Below are 18,988 nucleotides of genomic sequence, written 5' to 3'. Positions count from 1 at the left end.
TGTTCTAGAAAGTAATTAGCAGTGTTGCATAAAGCCAGGTTCCTGCAAAGGGCCATTAAAGTGTCTTGAACATCTGACTGTGGAGGATCTCTGTGCATCCTTCTCTGCTGCCTCCTGATGCAGAATGAATATCCAAAAGTGTTTTGAAAGGTTCCCCTCTCAACACACACATACCTTTTCACTTGTGTTTTGGCTAAGAAATACCAGGAGAAGCAAATGCCTCTCTGGCCAGATATCATGGCTTTTGGAGACCTGAGATGTGGATGGAGAGCAATTCGTCTTGTGGGACTTTACAGTTAAGTGCTGGTCTCAGTTCAAGACAGAAGCAGCAGTTGTGATTTATGCTCCGGTTAACATGAAACTGCTTCACTTGATGGAGCTCCTTCCCAGCATCCACATGATCTCTTTATAACTCCTGCAAACATGTATTTGAACACTTTGTCCTGTTAATCCACTGACGTCTCACGAGATATTTTTCACTACAGGCGGGGCTATTTCTGGATTACTTAAATTCTAATCTCTTCTGATAAATGAGCGACATCTTTCAGCACTAACTGTACATCGTTCTTTAGCCCTCAGGACTTGAGCTTTGGGTACAGTATCATAACAGGGCATTGACTTACAGTACCTCTGTATTAATTCCAAGGGCTTTCTCCAATGAGTAGCGGTATTTTCCCATCCTCAGAGAGAAGTCTCGATAGTGTTTATCAACCGTGGTGACCCATTTCCTGATTTCAGTGGCGTGTATATGTCCTTTTTCTACAAAACTGTCAGCCAGCTGGATGAGAAGCTTCACTTTCTCCTTGGTTTGCTGCCCAAAACAGGGTCCTTGGTTACCATGGGTTTATTGTTATTATTTTTTTGCTTTGAATCCACATAACAGCTCAAACCAGGTTACAATCCTACACATGCCAGTAAAATAAAGACTTTATTCCATCCTATGTATAGCCAAAAGCTTTAAATTCCCACCCATCCTGCAGGAAGGGAATGCCCTTTTTACAAGTATTCAATGACGGTCAATGGACTTCAGCTTGCAGGGTGGAAAATCGCCTGGAGACGCAAGCTCATAAACACATAAGAAAAGTATGCTACAGGTTGGATAGACCTCCCCCCTGCCTGCCTCCTAAATGATAAGGTTTTTTGAACCTATAAAGTATAAACCCTGTTATTTGTCATGGGTAGGATCTCAGCCAGTGAATGAGAATTAAAATTACCCACTGCAAAGTAAACAGATTTGTTCTGAATTCATTTTTAGGCAAGAGTTTGGAACATTTTGTCATGGGCACGCTGATGTATCAGCAGGAGAGATTGGCTTGAAACGCCGAGTTCTGCTCTAGAAGGGAAATGGGACCTGAATCCAAATTTCTAGTCCTTTGCAGAGCTGCCAGTCAAAGGCTTTGATCCCAGCCCTGGAGATGCAAATCAACGATCTAGTTCTAATAATACCATTTAAAAGTGCAAGGGAACTGAACTGTCACATTCACAGCTAGATTTCAAACCTCCCAGAGTTTGATTCTACTCATTTATCCTGCCTTGGTCAGCAGTGTCTGTTTTCCAGGAATATTTGATTGTTGGGGCTTTGATTCAATCCATTATATACATGGGGACCAGTCATTAAATTTAGAGCGTGATTTAAATCTAGAATCTAACTCAGAAACTCTTGCCAGAAGTCGGAGATATCTAGATCCAGGGCTTGAGTCCAGGCCTGTCTCTGATGGACATTGCTTATAAAAACAACTATCATATTTACCTGAATATAAGATGGCCCTGAATACAAGATAACCCCCCAGCAGAAAAAGATTTTGTTTTTTTTGCAGTTGCTCAGTTGGTCTAATATAAGGTCTCATTTTGGAAGCAAGCGTTCTAGATTTCTGCCCCACAGAAATGAATAGATTCTTGCTAACAGAATCCTGTGTTCAACGGCCCTCACCCCGGCATTTACAAATTCATTCATCAGAAGTACTTCAGTGGGATTAACGGGCCACTCCTACCAAGCAGAATGGTCACCCGGGTCAGTGTGATTGGAATCAAAGAAACAAATTGTAATTGTTATCATAGAAGGAACAGCTATGGAGTCCAAGATGACCTCAGAGATGATCCAGCGTTCGTACTTCATTTGTTATCCAACATTATTTTCTTTTACACAATTGTTTGGGGATTGAGTTGGGGCGAGCTTCCTGCAAATTATTCCTGATACAAATTATTTGTCCTCCTTTAAATCAGAGCAACAACCTCTGGCAAACAAAATAGACTGACAAGATAAAGATTCCCTTTTTGTGCTCATGTCTGGTTAAAAAAAGTGGCATGTCACAGTGCTCAAAAGAAAATTCCCTCCCGTCAAAAGCAGATCCTGTCAACAGCAGATCCTCAAATCAAAGGAAAATATCTATTGCACAGTTCTGAGCCCTGAAAAGGGGAAGGCTTAAAAGGAACCAGAAACGCCGGCTCAATAAAGCAGACCCCATCATTAGATGCTGTCACTGTTTACCTTGGCGGGTACTCTGAATTCCCCATATTCTTTAAGGAGTTCCTGAGTTTCTTCTGCTGAGTCCCCTGTGGAGTTGTGGGTGGAGAGGTAATACTCGCCTGTTTCTTGGATCCAGTCTAAGGCCTGCACATGTCAAAAAACAACCAAAAGGGAAATAAATAAATACATTTGTATTTCAAAATCTAATACTTTTATGAAAACCCTTCCAAACAAAGTAGGTCAGTTCCAACAGGACCCCCTGCATGCTGCGTATGAAAGCATATTTTGAGGGTGCAAGAAGAAAAGTAATCAGCTAAAGCAGATGGCCCAGTTCAGTGGGGATGTGTGAGGTGGGGAAAGTGCGGTAAGATTACTACAGAGGAAAAGATCCTGCGGTTCAACACGGCCCGGGAGCTCCCTACCCTGGAAAACCCTTGCAGGGGTGGGGGTATGATAGGACAGGCCCTCCAGGCTGCTGAGATGCCCTCTGTGGGCACCCTAGTCCTGCACCTACTCCAAGTCTCAGTATAACCCCCCTCTTTATGTTATCTGCTACACCTTGATGTTCATTTTATGCTGATTGGGAGGCTGCCCCCGAGTCCTGGAGTGATCTGCTTGGTGCCTAGTGGACTCACGACATCTCTGACCTCTGTGCCCTCTGTTTGTTAGCACGACCTTTCCCGTTTTCTGCAGGCAGCTTGCGCCCCAGGTGGAATTATTCATGCCCGGTGTGCATGATTCAAACTTGGCAGCCACAGCTTGTGACTCTGGTATCTCTAATCAAGGCCTCTGTCCTCCCCTATAGTCACACCCATGCCTTGCAGGCGTCACTCAATTGTCCTGCACTTCCCTGTACAGACTTCAGCCCTCTTGGCCTCAGCCTGCAGGTTATTCTAGCTATACGCCTCTCATCTGGGCTCATTTGCTCTGATTCAGCTTCTTGGCTCCTTCCTTTTTCTTTCTCGGGGCTCAGGTTCTAACCCCACAGTTGCAGCCTGTCCCATCTCCCTCTTTTCCACTCTCTCCCTGTCTATAGCGCCCTGCCCCTGGAAGGGCAAACCTGGAGTGCCTCTCCAGTGCCCCTGTGTAGCCTCCTAACCACCCCTACAGCCATCATCTGGTCCTTTGGTAGGTACTATCTTTACCGTTGCAAAACAAAGGACACTGCCCATCCAGATACTCACGTGATAAAGAATAAGCTGAACTCAAAGTCATCCCCATCCTGGGCAAACTTAAAACAACAAGGAAGCTTCTCTGCCTGCATGCCAGGGCTTCCCTTATTGCCGCTCCAGGCTCCACAACTGGTAGGTCCAGGTTCTTCCCCAGCCAAAGCCAGAGAGAGCCTGCTGGCCTAAGGGCGAGCCTCTCCCCTTCTGGCCAGTCTAGCCTATCACGTAGCATAAGCTCAGTGACCTCTCATTGGTCTGTTCTGTCCTGCTGGGTTTCAGGGCACTTGTACCAGGGCTGTTGGGGACTACTAAACCCCCGTCTCTTCTTCCCGTGCTGTTCGTGTCTGTATTCACTTCCCCTTGAGTCACAAAGACTCTACTCCTAAAGAGCCCTTGCAGGCTCTGCCTGTCCCCCAGCCTTTTCCCAGTAACAGGGTAAGGGTTCCTTGGGTTTCCAGCTGGGGGTTTCACTAGGTTTCCAGCTGACCTGCACTGGTAGGATGGATCAGTGCAAATAGACTAGAGCCAGCAAGAGGGTTTGTATTAATAAAACTAAGTGACAGAAGAGTGGGTGTTATATCAACACACTCACTCTTTAGGATCTGTTCCTTCTCCTGACATGTAGGCTTTAACAACCTAAGGTTTGATTTCCCCTTGCCTTGGTCCTTGTCTAGTCATCTCCTCCTGTGCAGAGGTGGTGGGGAGGAGGAGCAAGAACCATGGTCGGCACTCTAGCCGTGGACTTACAGGCCTGGATTCACTTCTCTATTACTCAAAAAATTCCTGCCTCACCTTAGCTAATTCACATAGTCTGTCTGTGCCTCAGTTCCCCACCTGTGAAATGGGAATAAATGCACCTTCCAACCTCATGGGGGGGGGAGATGAGGAGAAAGACATTTAAAAAAAAAATCACAATGTACACATTGTGGAGCTTAGTGTTACAGACAGACATTAGGGGAGTGTGTAGACGAAATGGGGACCCTAAATTGAAGCGGTGGGTTTTAAAAAACACCGCTTCAATTTAGGGCTGATTAAACCCCTGTGTAGTGCGCACATCCCGCTGACTTACCTGCCTCTCTGGCAGGGAGGGGAGGGCGAGCTGCCGGCAGGCGGAGCGGTCCCTGGGCTGTGGGGGTGGGGTGGGGGTGCTTCCCTCTGTGGCAGCACCAGCACCCCCCGGGTGCCACCCACCTGCAGGCACCCAGAGCCGTGGAGGGAAGCACCGGGTCCCTGCGCAGCTCAGGCAGGCAGGCTCCAGGGGGGAAAAAAAAAGATCAGGCTCGCTGCTTTTCTTGGGTGGAGCCTGCCTTCCCGGGCTGCTGCCAGGCTGCTTGCAGGGCTTCCTGCAGAGCTGTGGAGCTGCACAGAGCCCAGCGCTTTGCTCCACGCCTGTAGGGGCAGCAAGTTTTACTTTGCTGTGCCCCAAGTCATTTAAAGTGCATTACGCCACTGAATTTCAAACAGCAGCTGGAATTAATGCGCAATACGCCGCAGAGGCATGCAAACACTGACACCATTAAAGCGGTGCAAAAGCATTTAGCCCGCTTTAAAGTGTCATGCACACGCACCTCTCATTTCATCTACACATGGCCTGTCTATAACACTTCTGGACTGTAACAGTCCTGTTCCCAACCCAAGCATCAGCACTTTTCACTGTCAAGATTGATCATACAAGGGCCAGACTGTGGATAACCTTGACTTTTCTGTACTCTTACTGGACTCTCTAATACCTATTTGTATCCATTTACCAACACATAACTCACATCACTTTATAAATCACCACTAAATTTGGCCCAAACCTGAAAAAACATGCAGAAGTTGCAGTAGGGACATATGTCTTTCTGTTACTTACTTTTCCCATAATACTGCACTCTTCCACACCCAGGCAGCCAAATTCTGCTGTCTTTAATTAAGCAAAACTTCCAGCTTTGAGCTTCCAACTTTGAACTAATCAAACTTTGAGCTACATTCATATAAGACTCCCTTGGACTCTGCCAGTTTCTCTGAAACCCACTTGATGATGTGCAACATCTATCACTTTATAGATCACTTCTGTGTGTACCAAGAGCCCTTCCTCCAAACACCCCAGTGTATTGCACGAGGCAGAGAGATATCTGAGATTTTAATTTGTCATTCGGCTTGTTTTTGAGCACCCGAGGAAAACAGACAGAAGATTTGCATTCATAAAAACTACCTCCAAACAGTGTTTTTTCCCCTCTCCATTTCCAGTTGCCAATTGCTAGTAACAGACTGCACGTAGGGCTCAAGGGATGCAATAGGTACCCAGAATAAATGAGTGATGTGGAAACAATAGTGATATTTTTTTAAAACCAAGGAGACAGATGGGATGGGATTATTACACTACCTGCTTGGCACTGCGCTCAAAGACCACATATTGTTGGCACTGATCTAATCTCCGTTTCTTCAAGGTCCAGAAATGAAGAACCCGGTTCTCTCTCTGCAACAGCTCGCTGAGAATAGCTATAGGGCAAAACAAAAAGGCTGTGATGATGATGGACTCTGTAAGCAGAGGTGGCCATCAGCCACTAGAAACTGAGCTCATTTCTCTGCGGCTGAAGTCCTAGAAGCAGCATCCCTCGGACAATGCTTCTTAACAAAGAAACCTGGGGTTAAAAAAGGGCAGTTGAAAAAATGAAATAGAGAACAAAATGATTTTCTTCTCAAGTGAAAAGTCTTTGAAAATTAGGCAGTTTCAGTGTTACCTGGAAGTGTGCATGTGTTAGGGGAAGGGAGGGCGACCAGAACAGATTTTGAACAAAACAGATGCTTAGACCTAGTGCCAGATAAATCAATGGACATTCCTCGTTGTATCTTCAATCCATCGTCTATCTGGCTGCTTAATTCAGGAGTCTGAACATGAAGGAGGGGAAATGTTTCCCTTTGAGTCTACACCGTTTGATGGAGTGGCTGGAGATGACCCAGCATTTAGGGCCAAGCAGAGGATACTGCATCTTTGTAGACGTGCCAGGTGTTTATGCAGCATTTAAGGTTTGATCCCAAAGAGGAATTGCTTCCGCTTCCTCTGAGGACACAACAGACTGGTGAGGTTCAGCTGTGCAGTGTGGGGAGTCTTTGAGGGGGATGTGAATCCCTGAGTACCATGGGAAGCCCTGTGCAGTGAGTTTTTGTTCATGAGATAGGGATGGGACCTGTGATCAGCCTGTCTCCCCTGATCCACTTAACTCTGCCCCACATCGAGAGAAGAAAGCCATCGATAGAAGCTTGTGCAACCTCAAGGCCATGAAGCAGCTGCATTAGTTCAGCTGCTGCCTGGTGCCCTAAGGAGACATACCTTCTCCCATAAAATTCAGCCTGAGCCAAACCGCACTCTGCAGTCTTTGTAGAAGAGGCCGATTAAACCCAGATGATCGACATGGTGGTTCACTTGAAAATTATACACACACAAGATTTATATAGTATCAGTGACAAATATTTGCCCAACCTTTCCACTTTAACCTTACTAAGCCATGTGTAACCACCAGCATTAAGGGTTGTTAGTGGGTATGAAACCCAAGCGCTTCGTGCCACATCTCAGGAGTTAACTGTGCCCATGGAGAGACGTTACTTTTGTAATGCCTACAAACATGGGGACAGACAGTGGGTGGAAGCCAGGGGACTGGCACTGGGAGGTAACAGGATGCCAGTGAGTAGTAAGTGGGCCTACTGATGGGCTCCTCTCCCTTGGCGGGCGGATGGGAGCAGAGCTGCAGGGACAACCAACCCCCTTGCATGCTCCCTGGCTGGAAAACTCACCTCTACATGCCTTTGTGGTCACTCTGCGGTGATCCAGCTGGGGACTTGTGCATGCCTGTAGGACTACATTTTTGTAGCACTTAAAAATACATTTGTAGCACTACAAGTGCCACAGCAAGGCATGTTTGCACGTGTTCCCAGCACAGTGCTGGGCACTTTAATTAGCGAGCTGCGCTAATTCAAAGCGCCCATGCATCATCTATATCCGCGTCACCACACATCCCCACACTGAAAATATGGTGGTGGGGCGCTTTGAACAAAAGCTCATCGGACATGTTTTATTTCAAAGCACGCCACCACCATTTTCTCAGCGCGGAGACATGTGCTGATGCTGATACACGTGCTGATGCACATGCTGATTAATCGAGTCTGCTTCAATGCGCTGGATTTTCAGTGCATCAGAGCAGGCTCCCGCATGTGTGTAGGAGCCTGTAATGTCTGTCCATAGCCGGAATTAGCTAACAACAGTTCTTATCTTTTAACTTCTGTGTGGACCATCTGCTAGAAGGGATATTATACGTAGCAAATATACCATCCGCACTAATTGAAGAGAAGAGATCTGGTGCCAGATTTCAAACTGGCTGCAATGGAGCTATACTGGTTTGCAGCAGCCGAGGAACTGAAGCTTTACTTTTTTATGCACTGGGAGTTACCTTATAGGTTGCAATTTTAATAGATACCATGATTTCCAGCCCTATTCAGGAGTCTGTCATTTTCTACTACATAATAATTCTATTGTTCTTAACATTTTATTAGCAAAAATTTCCTCTCCTTACATAGGTAAAATTCCTACTGCAGGCAATGGAAATTTTGTCTGAGGGCTCATCTATAGGCAAAATTGAGCAGAATTCCATAATGGACATCTAGGTTAGCTCCCTGTGTAGATACTCTATTCCAGAATAAAATTGATTCACTGCAAAATCATTTCTCTGCTTTGGAAGTGCAATAATTCTTCCAAAAGAAAGTGGCTTTTCTTCACAAATAGAGAATTCAAACAGATAGATACACTAGAATAGATTATTCTTCAACCAATTGCCCTGCACAGATAAGACCGGATTGAGCATTAAAGCCACGATTCAGGAAAGGAAAGTCAGAGCTGAACCTTAAACGTGCCTCTTTGAAGTCAATAAGCACCACTTGCAAGTTAATATACTAACGTATATGTTTAAATACCAAGCCGAAGCCAGTTTAAATGGTTTTGCCCATCCTTTTTAACAGAGGCAGAAAAGAAAACTGATAATGAAACTGATCTGACACGTTAGTGAACAATATTAAATAATACTGACTAAGATAAGATTGAAACTGAGAAAACTGATACGGGTAGAAAGGGGAACAAAAGACCCTTTTGTTCGTTCTGAAGCATTTTCATCCTTTTACTGAATGCAACAAACCCATGCTCCTGTGTTCGTGGTACCAACACTATATAACGATGGCATCGCCATTAATCTGTCCTTTCTACAGCTTTACAAATAAGCCAATAATAATAATAAAAAGACTTAGTTCTGCAGACTCACGTTGGCGTGTTTTTATCAGAACCTTGCAGGATTGCTGGGCACAGATTAGCAACCGTTCGATTAAGCAGCAGGGAGGAGTGGAAATGGAGCCAAAACCCTCAAATGTATCATCTTGTTGCAAACAAAATGCTTTCAACCAAATGAAAAAGCCTAGTGAAGGACGGTTCTGTTGGATGCTGCCTGACATAGCAGTATGACTTCGAGAACAAAGCACAAATTGATCTGAGTTGCATTCCAGTGACAAGCATACCTAGTTTTGATTTCCTCCTCTTCTTGGCTGGACAGGTGTACGATGGGATCTTGCATTTGATTTGTACCTATTTGTACATATGCATGCGGATGTTTTAAAGGCAGGAAGACAACCCTTACCATCACCCTGTCTGACTTCTTGCAGAACAGAGACCATGGGATTTTACTGTGATATTTTAACAGACAAGAGAAACTATGGAGTACCGGTGTTTGATGGCCCCTTCCCTTCCTTCCTTTTACACAAGCAACAAGGCCTCCTTTTCAAATGTCCTACAGCGTTCCAATTAAAGATATTGATAATGGCTGCTGTTTCAGCTCTGGAGGGGGGTCAATATACCTGGAAGTTTTACAAAGATGGTTGTTCCTTTCCCTGACATTCAGGAAGCCAAGAGAAAAACAAAAATCCTTTCTGTTATCCTTGCATCAATGCACTGACCTTTCACTTGCTGCTCAGGCCCCCTGGTATGGCTTGCTACTCCAGGCATGCTGACGTTGTTTCTGTGAATGTACTTGAGGAATACTTCAGCGTTTCTTCGTGCTAATGTGCAGGCCTAAGAAAAGCAATACCCTGTTATCAGTGAACATATAAAGCAAACCAAACGGAGCCTGTGAAGGGCAAGCTCTTCACTTGTTCTGCACAAGGAAGTCCTTATGGATACAAGTACTCAGGAGAGCTTCAGCTGATGTCACGTCTAGAGTCCGGCAGCTAATGAACTATTAGCCTTGGGGATGGGACTTCCTAATCCAGGGGTTTTCAACCTTTTTTAATAGGTGTACCCGCGGTGGCTGGGGGGGAAGTGGCACACAGCCGGACATGGAGCAGCGGCAGTGGGGTGGTGGGTGGCAGCATTGGCCACCGTGTGCGAGCTCCCCCCCCGCCGTGTCTGACCAGCTGGGTGGCACTTGTGTGGCCCGCAGAGGGGCGCCGTGCCCTCACCCCTGCCAGGCCCTGCTTCTGGGAGGCGGCAGCACGGGGCGGTGGGTGGCGGCGCTCCATCCCTGCCCACCCGCACGTACCCCTGGGACCTTCCCAAGTACCCCCAGGGGTACACATACCCCCAGTTGAAAACCCCTCTCCTAATGTACTAAAACACTTAGCTACTATGCTGATTTTATATCTTGAAGCAATTTAATGATAAGGATATACAAGGGCTGGTTCAAAAAAAATACGTTGTAAATTGAGCTAAAACCAATTAACTTCCCATGAAATTTGCTTCTTGTTGTTGGCAATGTGAGATCCATACATTTCTCTTTTTAAGACTGTCCTGTGTGAGTAGTTTTGCATCCATGTAATTGTTTTGAATGGGTGGCAAGATGCTAGCTCATTGACATCCATACCTGTTTCCCCAGCAGCTCATAAAAAGCAACACCTGGATGGCAGGTGGAAAGCTCAGGAGCCATTCACATGCTGCCTAGAGGAGGTAGAAATACTTCATCTATCTCTAGCTCATTAGCTACTAGGTCCGAGAGTGGAATTTAAATGGTAAAGGTTTGAAACAAGCAAATGTAAAAATGCTTTGTGCTCTGTTTTTCCTTAATTTTCATAATTCTGTTTGAGGATAAACAGTCGGCACTTGAAAAGCAATCAACACGCTCCAAGTGTAACACAAACATTGCCTAATTAACCCTCACAACACATATCTAAGATAAGTGCTACCATCTCTATTACAGAGGTAGGAAACTTGTCCAAAGTTTACACTGCGAGTCAGGAGCAGAGCTCAGATTAAAAGCTCACAAAACTTACTCTAAATCTCTCTGCCTTCCAGGCCATAAATTGTCCAGAACATAAATAAACTGTTTTCCTCACCCAGAAGTTTCTGAACAATTAGAGAAGGAAGATCAGACCTTGAGAAAAGCTTCCTTCTGTTCCAGATGTTTGCTGATCAGCGGGATGACGTGGTCAATCTCAGCTGCCGGCCCCAGTTTATCCCGGCCGCCGCACCAGTCTTCGTCCCGTCTGTACTCCTGCTCCAGGCTCTCCAGGACGCTGCAGACCTGAAGCACAACCCAGAATGTAGCATCTCAGTCACTCCGATCCTGATCCATTCATCAGGATGAAGAATATCCATTAGACCAGAAGTAACCTATTCTAGGGGCCGGCAGCCTCAGGGTGGAACAACCCCACTCCAGTCTGGTGTGGGCTGGGTAGTTTCAGTGCAATGAGGCATGCACTGACTGGGCAGCTGGGAACTGCACCCGGGCAGCTGCCACTGCTTTTCCCCAGCCTCTCATTCCCTGGCTGCAGTATGGGTGCAGCTTCTAGCCAGTGTGAAGCTGTGCCAGGGCCAAACAGCTGGAAACAGCATGCTGCTACCACTGTTTTTCCCTCCCCCTGATCTCCAGTTGCAGCTTCCAGCTTGTGGGGCTCTGCACTGGGGAGCTGGAAGCTGTGTCTGCATTGTGGCCTCTTCTGCCCTTCTCCCCACCCCACAGCTGCAGTGTGAGCACAGCTGGAAGCTGCCCAGCTCTGGCCCAGTTCCCCACGGGCTGGAAGCTGTGCCCCCAGTGCAGCCAGAGGGCAGGGGAAAAGCTGCAGTGATACAACCACAGCTTCCAGCGGCCCTGCTCAAGTGCAGCTCCTTTCTGCCTAGCTCCACCATGGGCATGGCCAAAAATGTTTCGCACACAGGCATTTGAGAACTTTGTCCACAACAGCCAAGGCACTCAGCTGCAAAGCACTTTTGGGCAGAGGGCATTATCATCAGTTCTTTGGCTAAGAGCTCTCTATAGTTTGTGGCCAGGCCTTCTGATTCATCTTGTTGTAGGGCACAGACTATTTCCCTCCCAAGCAATAATCCCGGCGAAGTCCTGTGGGTTATCCTGGAAGAAGAGTCTGTCTGGACTCAGAAGATAACCCTGGAAATGATCCCTATTTTGTTTAAGGTGCTTAAATCTTACCGAGGTCCAGGGGCTCAGCACATGCTTCCAGTTAAACACATGCTTAAATGCTGTCCCGAAACAGGGTCTTTTACACCAAAACTAACTGGCTTCAGATGCACATTGAACTTTTTGATGCAGTTTTTGCAATAGCTGGTTGAACCTGATAATAGTTTAAGTTGGTGGAGGCCTCTAGCAGAGCTGCAGGTGTGCCAGGGCAAAGGTGCTAATGCAGGTGTGGTTTATTTCAGTACCTTTTCAGGGAAATGAGCTCACTAAATCAATACAGGATGTAAACCATGTGCAAAGCAGCCTTTCATGAAGACAGTGTTTTTAAGTCTGTGAAAGGGCTTTTCCTGGTAGGTGTTGACAGAGACTGACTGGAAGTCTAAGGGCATGTCACACCACTTCCCTGGGGTTTCTGAGAAGCACAGCTCTGCTACATGCATGCCAAACCCAAAAGTGAGGCCGTGCAACCAGGCTGAGGGTTATTTCTGGGTTCTTGAATGCTTTGAGATGTTTTGGAGGATTGATACTGAAGCAACTAATCAAAAGTGTGGGGCAGCATTACATTCATGCCTTTCACAATAGGACTGCTCCTTTATATGTAAATGACTTTCCTCTTTGTTAACACGAAGAGACCCATTCATGTAAAGTCTGCTGTAAATACAGTCAAGAGGAGACTGCATTTACTGGAAATCCTGGGTGGCCCCACAATATAATGTTTCTGTGGAAGGAAGACAGAGAAAAAATTTGAACATTTCTTATAACCCTACAATCCCACACCGCCTTGTCTGTCTTCCAAATCCAGCTCCCTGCAGGACTCTCCACTCTACTTCTGGGAGAATCAAAGCCCCAGTGTGTTATTCAAGCCATCCTCTTCCAGCCAGGAAACAGAGCAAACATCACGCGACTTAACCGACCAGTCACACAACCCACGCTTTGAAGAAAGATTTTTTTCAGTGAACAGTTCATGAGCATCATCCGAAATATCTTTACTCCAAACATTCACCACATTCATGGGACTACTGAATGAACTGGTGAACACTACAATATGCTCACTGGTCATTTAAATATACCAGAAGATACAAGATTTGACGAACTATGGGCTAAAATACTTTGGTAGCACATCTTACTGCCTGCGGCATTAATGAGTCTCTCACTAGTTTCTTTTTCTCCACTTCCTTCAAGAAAATGGATTCTTTTCAACCCTGTGGACACAAGGGATGACCCTGATTAAACTTCTTCCTAGACACTCAAGGCAAGGTTTGCATTTGCCTTGAACAGAGTTCAAAATGAGTTCAGCAAGTCCGACTGGAGACCAGGCCCACAGTTGTCTGTGTAATCAATCAGCGTGCAGAAAAAAAATCTTCTGCAGAGTTTGGTAAACACTTCCACAATGGTCAGGATGATCCACAGTGGTTGTGTGTATGTATATATATACACATACATACACACACGCACACCTATATATACACACACATATACATACATATACATATCTATACATATACACATATATATACACATACATATACACACACATATATACATACATATATACACAGACACACATATATATGACTGTGTATGAATAACCCTGCAGCCTGTAATGTGAATCACTGTTTCCTTTTGTAACCTCAACCACAAAGATATTCAATATCCATGCTAGCACACAGTGTATAACTGCGGTAAATTAAACCACATAATACCATTGAGCATCTACGTGCCAGCCACATTCAGTGCCAGGGGAAGCAGGTGCAATTCCTAATAGGACTTGCACCTGTTTATGCACGGGATTAAGTAATCTGGCCTTTGGAGAAGCTGACACAATCGCCGAAGCTGACATACTGTGCTTTGTAATGGGTGGACTCCTGGAGCAAGGCAAGACAGTGGGGATGTACGATGCTTAAAACTGCCTGCACTGACTTGCACTACTGGTTTGGGAGCAGTAACTTTAGAAGTCACTACATTTTTAGCCTCATGCTATCTGGCTAAAGCTAATTAAAATAAGGCAAGGAGCAAAAAACCTCCAAAAACAAATCGGAAAAAACAGGTCATAACATTTCTTCTAGCTGAAAAAAAATGAGATTTCAAGAATTTCCCTCTTTGAAGAAGGAAGAAAAGAAACTGATTGTGTTCCTATCGTTTCAATGAAAAATTGAATACACACATTTGCTCCTATCATTTCAATTAAAAGTTGAACGCACACATAGAGCATAGGTTATAACAATGCAGATTCCCGCAGAGAAGGCATCGTTCACCTCACCTGCTCGGAGGTTTTATAAAAAGCAACCGATGCGTTGACGAGCTTGAGCCTGTCCTCCATCTTCAGCATCAGCTGTTGCCAATGTAGTGCCACTTTTTCAGCACACTCCCGGATAGCATCTGCATCGTAGTGTCCAGCCTGTAGCAGCACTTCAGCTTTCTGCTGTACCTGCAGGGCGCTCTGGTGCGTCTTCTGTAAGGAAGTGGCATGAAAGAGGGACTGTGTATGAGGGGAGGAAAGAGAGGTTTGTACAGATGTGCCATGCATATGGTAAAGAGGTGAGGTGAGGTGTGAGCATGGAGATGTGAGAAAGTGAAACATTTTCAGAGAGATTTTCTATGATGAACAATTATTTTTGTCAAGTACTTTGGTGCATCTTATTGACACAATTTGCAACTTAGTAGAAGTTGGAGAGCAGCAGGCACTGGCAGGTCCCAGGCACTGCTACTTTGGCTGCAACCCTAAAAATCCTGAATCAATTAAGCCCTTTTTTTGTGCCCCAAATTTAACGTACAGCCGTCAGGAGCTCACATCCTGCTTCCATGCAGGGTCTGCTGCACCCAGCTTCAGTTGAAAAAACAATATCTCAGCAAATATATTGCAGTTAGCAAACAAAGGGCCCAATCCTGAAACATTCAAACTCTGAGTTTTACTCATGTAAGTATTCCCATTGGCAGCAGTAGGAGTATTTATGAGAGTAAGGGTACTCCGCTGCATAGCATCTGCATAGCATTTCAACCCAGTGACCCCAGAAAATATTACAGTGACTTAAAGGAAACATTTTACGGATAAAGGGTTATGTTCAGTTATTGTGATGAATAAATGAAGAAGAATAGTTTCAACCATTGTTCATTATAATATAATGGAGTTATAACAGTTTGAGCTGCTTGTATGAAAAAAGGTCCATGAGGCTTTTGAAGATCTGAGCGATCTTAACTCCCCAAGCCCTGTACCAAACCGAAATGTGTCATATAACATATTCTTCAGCAGATGTGTAAATTTACTCTCGTTGTAGCTGAACTGTGCTGCGTTAGGGGTGCTCCAGACCTGCGCCACACACGGCTGCAATTTGCATCATCATCACAGTAAGAGGCTGTGATACTTCTGGGTATCCCCTGACTTTGGTCAGCGAATAGCTAACTTTTAGCACTACACGGCGAACAATCAAACAAGAAAACCATTATAAAGGGGGGTAGAGCTGACAAGACATATTGCTTGTGAGTGCACATCAGCTGATAGGTTGCAACTATTTTATTCATCAGCTCCAATCTCACAGGCCATGAAAACTAAATCATAGTAACTTAGCTTGTTTCATTAAGCTTGCTTTTCTTACCACTGGATAGCAGAGTAGACACATGATATCATTACAAGAAAAAATTATAATCAGCTGAACTGGGTAAATCCTACCTGCCTGCCCTTAAAATGGCATCATTCTTCCTCAGTCCATACTCTAATATAAAACTTGCAGAGTTACGGTGTACTTTCTCCACCCACACAGCTGCTCAGCTATGAGTTTCGGAGGGATGGAGCCATAAATCCACTGACTTAATCCACATTTATTAAGCTATTCTGAGATGGAGCAACCAAGTAGTGGACTTTGCATTGTAACAAATGCAAGGGCAACCCTTAGGCTGCCCAAGGGGCATGTCTACACATGAATTAATGCGCTGGTGTTACTGCACATTAAGTTCAGTACCTGCAATGACAGGTATGGTCTTTTAGTGGTGTTAATGAGAAGTAGATTAATTCTACTGTGCATTAGCATGGCTTTTGCCATGACGTGCTCCTGAGCAGTAGAATTAGTCTACTGTGCATTACTGCACCCAAGGAGAAGGACAAGCAGTAGCTCTTCCTCATCCTTTCAAGTGGCTGCAGGATGGGGCACAGTTGAGCCAATATTTGATTTTCATGATCTGTATGGAAACCTGAAGACACTCGTGGTCTTTGTTTCATTTGTAGCTGTTAAAAGTATTGAGTGTGAATTTGGCATTATGATGTAATCTCTAGACCTGGAAAGGGGCTAGAACGTGTCCAGTAAATACTGTTGAATAATGCAAGGCAGAGAAAGCTAGTAGCAAAAAAGGATTAATACTCAACAGAAACATTTAGGAAGCCATTCAGGAACAACTGCTTGAATTTAATATCCAACGGCTTCACTGCTATTAGGGTGGTGGTGCTTATTTTAAATAGACTTTAAAGGATTTTAAATGAAAACTGAATTCAACATCTAGGATGCCTTTAGAGACCTGTTTCTCCCCCGTGTGCTTTGCAGATCTCTCCCCCATGTTGAGCTTTAAACACTATTAATATTTCATCTACTATTTTTTTCCTTTTACAACTTTTCTTCCTCACAGTGTTGTAACCCTCTTCTCCCTGTATGGCTTGCATTCACCACTGAGTACAAGCATTTCACAGGGGCAGCAAGCTGTGATAACACGGGCAGAGTGTCTCCTGCCCCACAGTGCTGCGTGTGGCTATGATCCGCTCAGTGTGATTCAGTGCCAGCTAGCTGATGCAAAAGGGGCAACTAAACTTTGGTTATTTTTCCTTAAGGAGCAACCTCAGTGAAGAGCTGGTTAATCCTAGTGGAACTGGATCAGAGTTGATTATTTGTCGAGATGCTCTTTCCACGACAATTAACAGCACTGATAAGAGACACCAGGTTCCCTGAGGTTTACAGGACCATATGAAGCAATTATTATTAAACAATGAATTATTTCAAAAGCCCCTCTAGAGAGAGAGTTTTTTTCCAGGGGAACTGTGATTTTAAAGGTGGTGGCAAAGGGCTTCATGGTGTTTTGTGTTGTCTTTAAGATGTGCAGATTACAGGTAGAGGCCTGGGGAAAGCCGCCCTAATCCTTCACTCTCTCATGATAACATTAACTATTAGGATAAAGCCTAAGGAACCAGGCAGGTGCTCCATAGTCAGCACGAATGGGAGAAGGCAATGCATCCCTTAGAATGGAGCAAATATAATTCAAAACACAATACACAGCTAGCAAGGGATGCGAAGGGTAACAAGAAGGGTTTCACAAATATGTCGGTAGCAAGAGGAGGATCAGGGAAAGTGCAAGTCCCTTACTGAATGGGGGAGGCAAACTTGTGACGGAGGATGCAGAAAAGGCTGAAGTGCTCAATGCCTTTTTCATTTCAATCTTCGCAGGCAAGGGCAGCCCCTAGACTATTGCACCGGGCAGCACAGTTTGGGGAGGAGGTGAGCAACCTGCAGTGGTGAAAGAACAGGTTAGGGACTACCTAGAAAAGCTGGACGTGTACAAAGCTGGATGGGATATACTCAGGGGTGCTGAGGGAGTTGGCTGATGTGCTTGCAGAGCCATTGGCCATCATCTTTGAAAACTTATGGTGATCAGGAGAGGTCCTGGATGACTGGAAAAGGGCAAACATAGTCCCCATATTTAAGAAAGAGAAAAAGGAGGATCCAGAGAACTACAGATCAGTCAGCCACACGTCAGCCCCTGGCAAAAAATCATGGAGCAGATCCTCAAGGAATCCATTTGTAAGCCCTTGGAGGAGGAGAAGGTGGTTAGGAACAGTCAGCATGGGTTCACCAGGGGCAAGTCATGCCTGACCAACCTGACTGCCTTGTAGGCTGGGATGACTGGGTCTGTGGATGTGGGGACACTGGTGGATGTGGTCTACCTTGATTTTAGAAAGGTTTTTGATACGGCCTCCCACAACATTCTTGCAGGCAAGCTAAGGCTGGATAAATGGACTGTAAGATGGACAGAAAACTGGTTGGAGCATGAGACTCAGAGTAGTAATCAATGGCTCGATGTTTAGTTGGTAGCTAGTATTAAGTGGATGCCCCAGGGGTCGGTCCTGCGGCCGGTTTTGTTCTATGTCTTCATCGATGACCTGGAAGACGTGATGCAGTGCACCCTTAGCAAGTTTGCAGATCACACCAAGCTGGGGGGAGAAGTAGATATGCTGGAGGGTAGGGCTAGGATTCAGAGTGACCTCGACAAATTGGAGGATTGGGCCAAAAGAAATCTCATGAGGTTCAACAATGACAAGTGCAAAGTCCTGCACTTAGAACAGAACAATCCCCTGCACCAGTGCAGGCTGGGGGTGACTGGCTGGGCAGCAGCTCTGCAGAAAAGGACCTGGGGGTTATAGTGAACAATCAGCTGAATATAAGCCAGCAGTGTGCCCTTGTTGCCAAGAAGGCTAACGGCACCCTGGGCTAACAGCATCCTGCATTGGTACGTGTGTTGCCAGTAGATCAAGGGAAGTGATATTACCCTCTATTCAGCACTGCTGAGGCCACATCTGGAGTCCTGTGTTCAGCTTCGGGCACCTCACTACAAAAAGGATGTGGACAAGTTGGAGAGCGTCCAGCAGGGGGAAATAAAAATGGTTCAGGGGCTGGGAGACATGACCTATGAGGAGAGGCTGAGGGAAGTGGGTTTATTTAGTCTAGAGAAGAGGAGACCAAATGGGGATTTAATAGCAGCCTTCAACTCCCTGCAGGGAGCTGGACTGTTCTCAGTGGTGGCAGACGACAGAACAAGGAGCAATGGGCTCAAGTTGCAGCAAGGGAAGTTTAGGTTAGCTATTAGGAAGAAATTTCTCACTAGGAGGGTAGTAAAAACACTGGAACAGGTTACCCAGAGAGGTGGTGGAAGCTCCATCCTTGCAGGTTTTCGAA

General features: G+C 45.4%; 1 protein-coding gene across 1 annotated transcript in view; it reads right to left on the bottom strand.

Annotated features, from left to right (window-relative positions):
* Positions 1 to 18,988, bottom strand: part of LOC102383723 (kalirin) — a gene marked incomplete at its 5' end in the record, with an annotated part of 326,357 nt that overhangs the window by 20,980 nt on the left and 286,389 nt on the right. Inside the window, 6 exons of the mRNA XM_025212146.1 lie at positions 629 to 811; positions 2,489 to 2,611; positions 6,002 to 6,117; positions 9,610 to 9,724; positions 11,019 to 11,168; positions 14,320 to 14,511. Of these exons, the coding sequence (XP_025067931.1) occupies positions 629 to 811; positions 2,489 to 2,611; positions 6,002 to 6,117; positions 9,610 to 9,724; positions 11,019 to 11,168; positions 14,320 to 14,511 (879 nt within the window). The remainder of the gene's footprint in view (positions 1 to 628; positions 812 to 2,488; positions 2,612 to 6,001; positions 6,118 to 9,609; positions 9,725 to 11,018; positions 11,169 to 14,319; positions 14,512 to 18,988) is intronic.

Source organism: Alligator sinensis, unplaced genomic scaffold (assembly GCF_000455745.1).
Source record: "Alligator sinensis unplaced genomic scaffold, ASM45574v1 scaffold1226_1, whole genome shotgun sequence".
Taxonomy (NCBI): domain Eukaryota; kingdom Metazoa; phylum Chordata; order Crocodylia; family Alligatoridae; genus Alligator; species Alligator sinensis.
Note: the sequence above shows the minus strand (reverse complement) of the source record. Positions and strands in the feature narration are given on the sequence as shown.